The sequence below is a fragment of the Girardinichthys multiradiatus genome, chromosome 6, assembly GCF_021462225.1.
Source record: "Girardinichthys multiradiatus isolate DD_20200921_A chromosome 6, DD_fGirMul_XY1, whole genome shotgun sequence".
NCBI lineage: Eukaryota > Metazoa > Chordata > Actinopteri > Cyprinodontiformes > Goodeidae > Girardinichthys > Girardinichthys multiradiatus.
This window is the reverse complement of record NC_061799.1, coordinates 7,723,460-7,736,936: the sequence shown is the minus strand read 5'-3', so window position 1 is coordinate 7,736,936 and position 13,477 is coordinate 7,723,460. Positions and strand designations below refer to the sequence as shown.

The window sequence follows — 13,477 nt, the reverse complement described above, 5'->3', positions numbered from 1 at the left end:
TTGTGGGTTGTTTTTTGTTTTATGATCGATAGCAAATGAAAAAAGTCCAACTCCTGTCGTGTTACTTTTTTTTTAAAAATCTGTCAAGGAAGGACTTGGAAAACTGGGTATTGCCTGAGGTGGTACTTGTAAAAAGCATGGTATAACCCATATAAGAACAAGATATAATGTAAAGTATGCCATATTAGTGTACTGTTTATTGACACCAATATGTTCGGGTATTTCGTAAGGCTGGCATTTTATCACACTGTTGGGAAATCACGGTCAAACCTGGACTGTAAACAAAGTCTGATTTTTTTGGCATTATTTGTGTTTTATATAATCTTTTATTTGATTTTCAGTTTCTTCCATCATAAAGTCTTAATAACTTAGTATAAGTTACAGGAAAGCTGTGTATAATATAAGTGTGTATGTTCCTTCTTTCTTATTTCAGTAGCAAGTAAATGTCCCTGCTTGCACAATTAGTATTGACAGCAAAGCAACAGCTCTATGCAATGTTTATTTTTCTTCACTTCTTATCTCTAAGCGGGGAAATGCCTTAATTATTAACAGGCTCTGATCTGAACAAAGATCCTAACTCTGCAGTCTCGGGGTGATTTGATTCCTGACAACATGTGGCTGAGGGGTCTGGGATTAGCTCTCCTGGTTTGGAGCCCTGGAGTGCTGCATGGTAAGTGCAGTAAATTTATTAGAGAAGCGGCTGATATTATTGCTGACAATTTTTGTCTGTTTTTTTGGCTTATTTCAGCTATACATGGAGAGGGACCTTGCAGCACTCCCAGCCTGAAAGATGGGTATTTTGTCCCGGTGCAAGATTCTTATCCTCATGGGACATTGATAAACTATAGCTGTGATACGGGATATAAACCCACAGTGGAAGGTTGGTGGGCAACAAGCCAATGTGAAAATGGTGAATGGTCTGATGAACCACAGTGTGTTGGTGAGAATTTCATAATATATAAATAACTCTTCCGGTCCTATTTAATCATGCACATTTACAAAAGTTGAAAAAGTGTTATAAGAGCAATTATTTAGCATATTAGAAATAGAAACATTTTTTTGCTTTAACCTTGATGGCTTATTGATGATATTAACCTGGGTTTTGATACTCTACCTTTCCAGTCTGATTAAAAAGTAACCCTTTATTATAAACTTAATGTCAAACAACTATGTCTGTCTGTTGTTTGCTGGTGTCTCAGTGATGACAGCCTGCCCTCGTCCAGCTATTTCTAATGCCATATTCGATCACAACTCAAAGCAATGGTATGAGAATGAAAGTATAATACAAATAAACTGCGCTGAAGGATATTCATTAAACAATCAGAGGAATACTGTGTCATGTGCCAATGGAACATGGTCCCTTGTGTTGGTCTGTCAGAGTAAGTCCTTTAAGTGTCCTGATCCTTTCAGTCCAAGAGTATCTTTTTCTCTTCCAATAAACTGCAACATTTTATTCCAGAACATCCCCTTGCATGTGACCCACCACCAAAGGTCTCCAATGCAGTCATTATTCATCAGAAATACAAGGAAGTGTTTCCTGAGTTGTCAAAAGTGAACTATCATTGTAAAGATGGATTTCTTACAGAGGATAAAGAATCCCAGAAATCTGTTAAGTGTGAAGCTGGACGCTGGAGTGAAGTCCCAAATTGCAGTAAGTGAATATTGTGCTGACATGCAAAGGTATCTACTTGTCTGCCTTCACATACACATGAAATTCCGTGGAATCCTTTTCTTAATCAGTTTGGTTTATTAGGATGGCAGTCCATTCTCTGCAGCTATAATATCTTCAGGTATTCTGGGTAGAGCTGAAGATCATCTTTTTCACAAGGTTAAGGAGTGTGTTTATGTGAATTTTCAACCATTCTCCCAGAAGTGCATTTGTAAGGGCAGACACTATTGTTTTGACGAGAAGACCTGGCTTCCAGTCTTTGCTCTAATTCATACGTAAGTTGTTAAGAAGTCAAGATTCTGTGCAGCCCAGTTAAATTCTTCCAGAGCAAACTTGGCTTGTACACTGGTGCACAGTCATGTTGAAACACCAACTTTTTGCATTACACTCGGTAAGGTAAAGTTTGGATGCAGATGCTCAGCCAAGAAAACACATTTCATTAAGCTCTCTGCACATTGTTTTTGAGCTAATCTGAAGGCCACGTGAAGTACGGCTGCACAATATATCAGAAATGTTTAATATCCGAATAACAGTGTACGCACTATGCATATTGTAAAGAACTGGATGAACTGCAATACATGTCTAGTTACTTATTTAAGCACCATGCAAATAGGCTCTCTATGCCAGTATAAGGGGTGACACTTGTGTGTCTGTGTGTTAATGCAGTACAAACAGTTTGCAAAGAGTAAAGAGGTGATAACGTGGTCTAGTCATTAATAAACTATAAATAAGGTTTGTGTTCTCTCAAACCCCCAGTCGGTCGTGGCAGATGGCCGCTCACACTGAGCCTGGTTCTGCTGGAGGTTTATTCCTGTTAAAAGGGAGTTTTTCTTTCCACTGGCCCTACATACATGCTCGGTATGAGGGATTGCAGCAAAGTAAGCATAACAATGCAAGCTACTGTCCACTGTCACTACAAGCTCATCCAGGACTGCAATCTGCTGGGTGTCCTTAGATATTTAACCAATTTGAATAATAAACTGAATTTGACTGGATTGTTTGATAACAAAGACCAAATGGAACATGTGTACTTGACTTTGAATCTATATAATTCAATTGAATTGAGTTTGTTAAATGTCTTGACTTCTTATTGGAGCATGCAGTAAGTAATGTGGTGTGACTTCTGTGCTCGTTCACCTATTATGTCACAGACCCTCACTTGTTTTAACATGTTTTAAATCTGGATCCTGCCCTCCACGTTTTATAAATCTGTTGCTTCCTTATTGGCTAAAGCTTCCCAGGTGATGCTAGTGTTTAAGTGCACATAATGTATAAAAATAACAAAGACATTTCAAAATAAAAGTTAGCCAAAAAGGTCAATTTAAATAGAATAAAATCCTTCAGCGCTGTGATATTTTGATAATTATGCGTACTTTACAGTTTTTCTCAATTGCTAAAACACATTTCTTGAAAGCTGCATTCACAAAACCTCAGACTGTTCTTGCAAAACCAAACTCTCACCTCAAAACAGTTCAGTAACTATGTTGTCAGATCGTGCCTCGAGTCAATCAAATTTAAAAATACTACTGAGCAGTCTCTAAACACTACATAGAAATATTTAAAATACAGCGGTCGGGACATGAAGCTGTAGAAATAAATGTTTATTGCTCACTGTAGGCTAAATACACGTTGCAAAACAAAAAGACCTGTGTATTTAGCACTTGTATACAGTAAGCCTTATTAAAAGAAAGTACAAAAATATAAAAATGAGAAGTTCATCACTCAGCCACATCTCCCTCAAGCTCATACCAGGAATAGCTCTGATTTCATCAGATATTACTGTTCTTTATCTTCACTGACCACCTAGACCACCTCTCACATGAACTCCTCTCATGGTGCGTTCAGACCACCTCCGATTCCAGCGAATTTTTCACCTTATTTGTGTCCTGTCACTTGCCTGACATTTTACTATACCATGTCAAGCCAAAAATATCAAAAATCATCAGTATATTACAGTTTTTTACGATTGCTTAAGCACGATTTTGAAAACAGGGCTCGGAATTTTAAAACACTTCACACAATAAGCACAACCACACACACAATATGCAGAACACCACAGATCCTGTGCAAAATGAAACTCTTGTAAAAACTATATACACCTTTGTAAACCATATTATGTTTTCATATGAAACACACATTTCATAAGGCCTAATTCTGTGTGAACCAGTTACACACTGCTGTGTTTAACTTTAATTACTTAGATTACACCTACACTAGTTTCCGTTATTGTGTATTTTTTCTCTACTTTTGACTTAAAAGACATTCAAATTAATATTGAGATGATTACAGAAGCAAAAACTGACACTGAGTGCTGCAGAATATATGACATTTATCAGAAAAAAACATCAATCTCTTTTCAGCACAGTTGATCTGTTATGAATTAGTGCGGTCTGCAATTCTTCTTTTGTTATTGGGTGGTTGGAGTTTAAATGCACTGGATAAGAAGAGTGTGGGCAGGGCTCTGCTTAATTTGAGAAAACGCCGTTTTAGATGGCGTAAAAAGCGTCACAAAGCGGCAAAAGAAAATCAGCGTTTTCTCAGGACATTGAACGCCGTTGCGCGTAAAAAGCGGCGTTCAGTGACCACAAAAACTCGTTTATTTTTGCGTGACCTTTTAACCGGACGCTTGGTAAAAGTGGCGTTTTGTGGCACAGTTGGCTTGCTATAAACGCCGCTTTTTACGCTCGACGGCGACACTTTTTACGCGGTCTAAAACGGCGTTTTCTCAGATTAAGCAGGGCCCTGTCTCCACTCTTATCCGATTCATTTAAACTCCAGCCACCCAATAAGGCAAGTAGAACTGTACACCCCGCTAATTCATTACAGATCAACGTGCTGAAAAGAGATCTGATGGGGGTTTTTTTTCTGATGGATTTCATATATTCTGCAGACCTCAGTGTCAGCTTCTGTAATCATCTCAATATTTTAATGTTAAGTTAGTTTTCCCTATGCCACTCACACATGCAGACACACTGAATGGCGGTGTCACGGAGTGACATTTTGGACATTGTTTTATGGTTTCTTGTGATGGTTTATTTTGTCTAGTTGTTTCTATTAAGTTTATTAGTTTGTTTTACTCCCTCTACCGCCTCCTGGTGTTTTGTTGTACTCCTCCCTCATTAAGTTTCCTTGTGGTTGTTTCCTTATTACTTTGTATGGTTCTATTATTGATTAGTGTCTGTATTAGGGTCCTTTGTTCTCCTGGATTCGTTAGCTCCTCTTTTAATATTTCTGTGTTTATTTATGGTTTGGTATTCATTTTCACCTTGCACACTTCTTGTTTTTCTAGTCTGTTTTCTGTTCCTCCTTGTCTTTATTCCCTTTCTGTGTTCTTATTCTGTTCTGTCTAGCTTAGTTCTTTATGTTTAGTTTCTAGTATTCCAGTTCTGATTCCTGTTAGGTCAGCTTGAGTTATTGTTGACTTTTATTCTAGTCCTCTGCTTCATTCTCAGTTTGTTTCTATTAGTGTTTGTTCGTTTACTTGTAGTCAGGGTTTCCTTTTGCTTAGGCCTTAGGTTCTTGTTATTCTTCTGTTCCTTCCAGTTCCTCTATTTCCTTTACCTCTTGGTTATTCTAGATTTCTTATGTTTTGGTTATTTTATCTTAGTCTATTCTGCTTAGGTCTTGGTTTCTCTTTATTGTTTATTTGTTTCACCTGTTCCTGCTGCTTCCCTGCCTCCTTGTCGCACCTGTTCTCAGTTCCCTTGATTACCTGCCTTTGTCTTTCCCCAGTATATTAGTTGGTTTGGTGTCTCTGTTCGTGGCTGGTTGCTTGTGTTCGTCACACCTCGTTTCTCGTCCATGATTATGCTTTGTTTTTTGCCACGCCTTGCCTTGGGAACCCTGCAGTGATTTTGCTACGTTTTTTTTGACCTTGTAAATAAATCTTTGAATTACAAAGATGATCCTGCCGAGCTCTTGTCTGCATTTTGGTTCGATCCAAAACCACATCGTGACAGGCGGTGCATGTAGACTAGCATACAGTGGTACCCAGGTGCTTTGTTAGACCTGTCACCTGGACCTCTGGGGCTGAAGCTCCAGATGTTTACAGAACAGCCCCGAATCTCACGAAAGAAGAGATTTAGGAGTTCATGTCTGTTCAAAAGATGCATTAAGCCTCAAAATGAAATTTTTATTAATCACAGTCAGATTTGTTTCTATTGTGTTCCATATAATTGTGGCGATTGAAGGTTTAACATGCACAAAAAGATTGGATTTTGTGTCAACGACACCTGGGACTTTCACTCAGGAAATCAATTAGCACACAAGTTCGTTTTGCAATAAGCAGGACACAGCTAGGGTTTCGAGTTTATAATGAATATTTATTAAGCCCAAACGAGATAAAATACTTGTATGTTGATAAAAGGTTACAAAAAAATAAAACCCAGTTAACGAGGCTTACCCAGGTCCCTGATGGAAGGCTTCCAATCATAAGTCACTGCAAACACCCTTGAACTCAATCACTTGTTGAATCCCTCCATCTATCTGTGCTGATCACTGCAATCACACCAAGAAAGGCACGCTGGCAGCAGGAACCACTTCACCCACAATCCGCCATGGAGATGAATACTGACACTTATCTGCTTATCCGCCCGCTAATGTTACTGGTTGATCGGGCAATTAACCTGGCAGCAGGTGCAGTCTCCACCTGCTTGCTGCCAAATAATCACTGCCCGTTCTGCCTAACCTGACAATGGAAGGAAAAGAGGGCAAAAAGTGGTTATTTGCACACACGTGGTACCGCGACTGCGCAATTACGCGCACAGGCTCAGGCGGACTGGCAATTTGTCCATTCTGGAAAAGTCCAGAACAGCTGTTCGGTCTAGGAACGTAGGCCTACCTCACTATTTACCAGAAAAGTTACACTGAGCGAATCAATAGGGGAGATGGCTCATTTCACAGCAGCCGCGGAGCCAACCAGAGAGTGGGTGCCTGGTGGGTGTGTTCGCCCAGGAACATGTCGAGACACAGCGGCTTAACCCAGACTGTTAGCGTTAAACCTGAGAGCTGGCTCAGAATGGACTAATTGTAAGCTAGCGCTAATCACTGATTCACCCAGTAAGACATGAGGTGGAGGTTCACTGATGAGCCTCATCTGGGTCATGATGAGGCTCATCAGGGTCATGATGAGGGACCTTTACCTGAACTACAGGTGAAGTTAAATGGCCTGGATCTGCATCATGATGGGAAAAATATCTGATCTTTAGTCAAAAGGTTCATGAAAGGAGGAACATATTTTTATGAAATGTTGGGATAGCTCACAGCATAATTCAAATAAATAAGTGTGTTTTTAGGGGATTACCATTCAATTAAAATCTGAGAAAATCAATTTTATACCAGTTTTCTTTTTAGAAATGTAAGACATTATGACAATGGAGCCTCAGATGTGAGAGAGTAAAATTTAAAAAAGTTATTTACATAGATGAGAAAAGAAGCACATTTATTTAAGCCACAGTGAACAGTTTCTCTGAGTTTAAGAACAACTTTAGTTGGATGGACTGAGCAGAAAGTTTTTTCTCAATATAACTAAATGTTTTATCTGTTTCAGCCAAATGTTTTGTTCATTAGTTAAACTGTTAATCTTCATCCTTCACTTAAACTAACAAAAAATTTAAACAAAGTCAAATTATTGTGAAGCTTTTGAAACACCACAATGCAGCATTCATGAATATGAAGGTGCTCTAAAAATGTTTGGTTCTGTGTTAGAAAAAGATGAAGTAAAGTAAGCTTTTTATTAATTGCTGAACTGATGTGGAACAGAAAAACTGCAGATTAAATACAAAGAAAACAGGACAGTTATGTAAATCACAGTAAAAGCATTAGAATGAATTTCTAAAACAGGAATGCAAAATTAGTCTGATTCCTTTTACAAAAGAAAATGATTCAATAAATAAACTACCAGGCAGAGAGCTCCCCCAATAGAGCCAAAGTTACACCCTTGTATGTAATAACGGCTGATCGACAACCTAGAAATCATGCTTACTGCCATATGCATCTGAAAAATAAATACTTCTGAATAAAATATAATTTCCTACTTGAACATAGATGTACCCTGAGCAACTGCTGTTAGGTTTTTGTGCTAAAAAGAGGGCTAAAGACACGACACGTTTTGATAGAAAAGTTCCAATTTTTCATCTCCAGGGAATTCGCTTCACTCTTTTCGCCCAGTTCGCATCGCTTCGCTCCTGAACGCGCCTCTATATAGGGTTAAGATGAAAATCACTCACTCCTGTCGCGTCATTTGTGGTCGGTTTGAACCCTCCATCAGATTTCTATCCATTGTAGTGCCTCACAAACCAGTGCTCTCTGAACTGGCTTATATATATGTTCCCTCACATCACTGTCCACAAATGTGATCAATTTTGAGTTGTTGTGTTCAACCAGTGACACCTGTGCCTTAAATGTGTTTGACTTTTGCCACCTGTGCTCACCATTATGCAACAAAGGTGCATCACAATGAAAATGTGTTGGCACGTTGTGTCTAAACCAAGGAAGAGTGTTCATGTCTTTGCCAAAAGAGTGGCTGCTTCAATTAGTGGGTTCAGGCAACTAGGAAACGACTAAAAAATGGGACAAAGACTTACTTGTGGAGAAGAAAAAATATTATTCAAAGTGGGAAAAACTGTAAATATTTCAAATTAATATTTGATGGGGCTGCACGGTGGGGCAGTCGGTAGCACTGTTGCCTTGCAGCAAGAAGCTCCTTGGTCCAAACTCTCGGCCAGGGGTTTTCTGGATGGAGTGTGCATGTTCTCCCCGTACATGCGTGGGTTCTCTCCGGGTATTCCGGGATCTTCCCACAGTCCAAAGACATGCCTGTTCGGTTAATTGGTCTCTCTAAATTGACCTTAGGTGTGTGAATGAGTGTGTGTGTGTGTGGTTGTGTGTTGCCCTGCGATGGACTGTCCACGGTGTACCCTGCCTCCCGTCCATAGACTGCTGGAGATAGGCACCAGCTTCCCCGCAACCCACTATGGAAGAAGCGGTATAGAAAATGACTGACTGAATATTTGATGTTTCATTGAACACACTGTGCAACCTCTGCTTCTGTCTCCTCCAGCATCTTCTGCCAAGCCTGGAACAAAGGAGACTCAACCTTCTTCTGCATCCAGTAAATAAGCACGTTCATTTCTCCATTTGTATGACATGTTCTTGTCTAGATATTAACCAGTCTAACTATTTAAGTGAAACACATTTCCTATGAGTCCTGGGGCACAGAGTCAATAAGAAAACTTATTTATCAGAAGAATTTGTTGATTTGTTTGTAAAGCTGAAGAAAAGAACATATGAGATGAAGTGTTAAAATAGGAAACTCAACTTTATGCAAGGCTATCTCTCCTTTTCAGTCGATATTTGTGGTGACCACCCTCAAGTTCCAAACGGGGTTGTTGTGGAAGAGGAACGACGTTATTTGAAGTACCAGTGCCGAGATTATTACAAGTTAGTGGGTTCTGATACAGTGGTGTGTCACAGTGATGGCACGTGGTCTGAAGTCCCCAGATGCAAAGGTAAAATGAAGACAACACTAAAAGTGTTACATAAAAAAAATAGAAAAAAAGTTTAGTTTTTCTTTTTTTTTTGCAGAGGACTTCTGTTTACTGAGAGCTGGAGACCATTCTGACCTGATATTAACCATCGATAAATACTTCAGAAATGGGGAGGCACAGTGGCTGGACTGTGTTGATAAGTGGTCATTTCCAAATTATTCTGAGGTCCGGTGCATTAATGGGGAGCTGCAGGCATCCAGATGTAAGTTTCAGTTTTCAGGAACCATATACTTAGATAGTAAAAACATGGAGCAGATAGACCAGAAGGTCATGAACAACATCTCTTAGAGTTTGCAGTTAAATATATAATTGTATTTGCTTATTGTCTGATACATTCTGAATGAAGTGCCTAAAAATATATCATCTGACTTTTCAAGAAATATTAACAATGTATTACATTTAGATGTAAAGCCAGTTGTTGCAGTCATGGTATCATCCAACAGTAGCATCCTTGTCTCTAGCAACATAGAGCCAACATATTGCCAATCCCAGTCCTCAAAATTCAATTCAATTCAAAAATACTTTATTCATCCAAAGGGAAATTAAATGTTGTTATAGCTCATATTATGAAGGTTTCTTCAAAGAGCCGTTGTAGATGCTGATGGCTGTGGGCAGGAAGGATCTCCTGTAGCGCTCCGTCTTACAGCAGATCTGAAGAAGCCTCTGACTGAAGACACTCTGTTGTTGTAGGACAGTCTCATGAAGAGGATGCTCAGGGTTCTCCATAATGTTCTTCATTTTATGAAGAATCCGTCTTTCCACAATGATCTGCAGAGGTTCCAGAGGAGTCCCCAGAACAGAGCCAGCCTTCTTTATCAGCTTGTTGAGCTTTTTTAAGTCCCTGGCTCTGATGCTGCTTCCCCAGCAGATGATGGTAGAAGAGATCACACTTTCCACAACAGACTTATAGAAGATCTGCAGCATCTTGCTGCAAACACCAAAGGACCTAAGCTTCCTCAAGACGTACAGTCTGCTCTGTCCCTTCTTGTAGATGGCTTCACAGTTGCATCTCCACTCTAGTCTGTTGTCCAGGTGAACACCGAGGTATTTATAGTCCTCCACCACCTCCACTTCTTCTCCCATGATAGAAATCGTTTTTGACTCATTCCTGTTTCTCTTAAAATCTACAATCATCTCCTTTGTTTTAGTCACGTTCAAAATGAGATGATTGTTTCCACACCATGCCACAAAGCGGTCCACCACCTTCCTGTACTCAGCTTCTTGTCCATCTCTGTTCCACCCCACGACTGCGGAATCATCCGAGTATTTCTGCAGATGACAGGAGTTGGTCTTGTACTGGAAGTCTGAGGTGTACAGAGTGAAAATTAATAGTGAGAGTACAGTCCCCTGTGGTGCTTCTGTGCTAAAAAAATCATCTGAAAGTGCATCTAAAAGCTACCATCCTGCAGCTTTTAGATGCATCCCTTCTATAATACACCTAAATCAAATAAATGGTTTATCACCAGGCTCCTGCAGAGCTGAATGACATGCGGATGGGGGAATTCAGCTATTTAATTCAGGTGTGTTGGAGAAGTGACGCATCTAAGAGTTGTAGAATAGCTCTTGAAGACTGGACTTCTGCAACCCTGGTACATGCTAAACATACAGGTACAGCACATAAAGTTAGAATATCATGAAAATGTTCAATATGTTTTGTTACTGATTTCAGAAAGTGAAACTCACATATTCCTATAGATATTGATACTGGACATCTGTCCAGTCAACAGTCTTCTCCATGATTGTGTATCCTACTGACCCAGACTGACAGACCATTTAGAGGCTCAGGAAACCTTTGCAGCTGTTTTGAGTTCATTGACTGTTTAGGGTGTGACATCAGGAGTTCCCAGTATTTCACTTTTTAACAATATTACATTTTTTGAGACACTGAATTTTGGTTTGCATATCTCTAAGCCATAATTATCAATATTTGCAGAAGTAAATGGCTTAAATATTTCACTCTATTTGAAATGTATCTATATAATATCTGAGTTTCAGTCTGTGAAATGAGTGACAAAATATATTGAATTTTTTCATGACCTAAAAACTCCTCTATAGGCCAGGCCACACAAGGTCTGCCCACACAAATCTAGGTTCCCTAGGGCTGGAGTTGGCCACCCTTGGAACAGACATGAAATAAAATATATTGAAATTCTCATGGATTTTTGATTTTTTTCAGGTTGCAACAGGGTCCAAATACAGACTGTAAGTGTTTGTCTTTTACTTAAAAACAGTTTTGTTGCATATATGTAATTAATATTTCTTGCATCTCAGTGACCCCATCAAAATGATATTTTCTATGCCTAAACATCAAAAACACTTCATTTATATGTTTGTCTGTTTTATAACCAGGGTATATGCTGAGATTGTACCATTAGGAACAGATGTGGCTCTCTTCAGGTGTGCAGATGGACTAGGAAGAAATGTGAACATGGACCCATTTGTACCAACTTCAGATTGACTACATCGCTAACCACAATACTGGCTTTACATTCTGTTCTAACATACCAATAAAGTTCAGTCTTTTCTGTCCATATCTGTCTATGTCTGTATTTAAAGATAGAAAGTAAAACAACAAAATCCTCACTGGGAATAAACCCCCAGATTTATAAAATCTGTCAAAGCAGTCAGTGTTTTATCCAAACCTGCTCACTCTAATAATCACACAACAGAAGCAGCTAACACCTAAACGCCATCAGAGCAAATTTCTACTTGTTGAAAACAATACCTTTTAAACACCCATAACAAAATATTTTCCCTTGTTAGAGTTTTCTTAAATCTACCCATGTCTCCTTACAGGAACATAGGAAGAAAAATATGTAACCTGCTTATTAAATGCCTTATTAGAAGTTTTACACCCATAACTAAATACTTGACAAAAGTGATCAATAGGGAGAGTGAATGTGATTAAAATGTCTGTGCTCCCCAGCTATTTATTTATACTTGAAAAAGCCACGCTTGAGAAAAGACCATCTCCAAAAATCAAAATAAGATGGTGGAATGGCTCTCCCAAATCATAGATAGTATTATTGGGCAACATATCTGTGGTGTCTGTCATTCTGGGTATACTATTACTCAGTTAAAACTGGAGAACTGGAGAAACAGTCTTGTGACTCTCCTTTTCTATCATCAGTAATATGAACCATTCCTATGAACCAGATAATTGTCAATCCTGTAGTTAATAGCTCCATTAGAATTTACTCACAATTTAGAAAATACTTTGGCCTTCTAAAGATGAGACTTTCCAATACAATATCATCAAATGTCCCCCCCATCGATGCAAGATCCCACTTTTAACATTTGGTTTAAAAAGGGCCTGAGGTATTTTAAAGATCTTTTTATTGAAGGTAAATTTGCCCCTTTGCACAACTGTCCTCCCAATATAACCTCCCCACATCTCATTTCTTTAGGTACCTACAAGTCAGCCATTATGTTTCAGGTTCCATCCCAGGGTTCCCAGATAAGCCAGCTGACACTATAATTGATAAACTGAAATCATTCAATCCAAGTAAGAAAGGAGCGATTTCTGCCATTTTGAGACTGATTTTTCATTTGCAATTCCCTCCCATCCCTGCAATAAAAGCAGCTTGGAAGCGAGATTTGCAAATCAAAAATCAGTGAGGCAATTTGGGCTAAAGTTTTAAAGAGAATCCACTCCTCCATGTGTGCAAGGAGTCCCTTATTCAATTTAGTTTACCAGGTGCAACTTCATAAATCCAAATTGGCTAAGATTTATCCAGAAATAGATCCAACCTGTGATAGATGTAAATCTGAGGAAGCTACTTTGATTCACATGTTTTGGTTCTGTCCTAAAATACAAGAATTTTGGGGAGATGTTTGTGAAGCCCTTTCTGCTGTTCTTGCAGTTAAAATCACCATGAATCCAACCATGCTGCTTTTTGGGGTTGTTCTTACCTGTTGGGAGACACAAAGTTATTGGTTTTTTAACCTTGCTGGTGCACCACTTGGTCCTGTTGAGGTGGAGAGATGCTGCCCCACCCACAGCAACATACTGGATTAAGGATGTATTATCAAATTTAAAATTGGAGAAGGTCAGATGTGTGATGAGAGGCTTGGAAAAGAAATTTTACCAGATTTAGAAACTTTTTCTTTCTTTCTTCAATCAACCCTCGACACAGGTTCAGGAATAGATGACTTAGTCATAGCAGTTGGTCTGATATTGTGCAGAAATGTACACTGTTTTGTATTGTTTGTATAGTATTTAAATGACAGTGAGGACTGGGTTTGTTTATTAAGTTGGGTT

General features: G+C 39.0%; 1 protein-coding gene across 3 annotated transcripts; it reads left to right on the top strand.

The window, feature by feature from the left end:
• The first annotated feature begins 568 nt into the window (after positions 1 to 568).
• LOC124869939 (complement factor H-like) lies at positions 569 to 11,747 on the top strand. 3 transcript variants are annotated; one of them, XM_047368196.1, is made up of 9 exons: positions 569 to 670; positions 749 to 940; positions 1,200 to 1,379; positions 1,460 to 1,651; positions 8,730 to 8,780; positions 9,016 to 9,177; positions 9,254 to 9,418; positions 11,393 to 11,418; positions 11,566 to 11,747. In XM_047368196.1, exons 1-9 carry the CDS (start codon positions 613 to 615, stop codon positions 11,575 to 11,577), a joined length of 1,038 nt encoding a protein of 345 aa, XP_047224152.1. In that variant the 5' UTR covers positions 569 to 612; the 3' UTR covers positions 11,578 to 11,747. The 3 variants fall into 3 exon arrangements, with proteins under 3 accessions (XP_047224152.1, XP_047224154.1, XP_047224155.1); XM_047368198.1 differs by lacking the exon at positions 8,730 to 8,780 and having other exon boundaries at positions 598 to 670; XM_047368199.1 differs by lacking the exons at positions 1,200 to 1,379; positions 1,460 to 1,651 and having other exon boundaries at positions 598 to 670.
• The last annotated feature ends 1,730 nt before the right edge of the window (positions 11,748 to 13,477 follow it).

Bases quoted from the DNA above. Each gene is read 5' to 3' on its own strand.
- LOC124869939 (XM_047368196.1), top strand. From the start codon at position 613: ATGTGGCTGAGGGGTCTGGGATTAGCTCTCCTGGTTTGGAGCCCTGGA. The intron at 9,178-9,253 runs GTAAAATGAAGA...TTTTTTTTGCAG, and splicing joins TGAAGTCCCCAGATGCAAAG to AGGACTTCTGTTTACTGAGA. The intron at 9,419-11,392 runs GTAAGTTTCAGT...GATTTTTTTCAG, and splicing joins GGAGCTGCAGGCATCCAGAT to GTTGCAACAGGGTCCAAATA.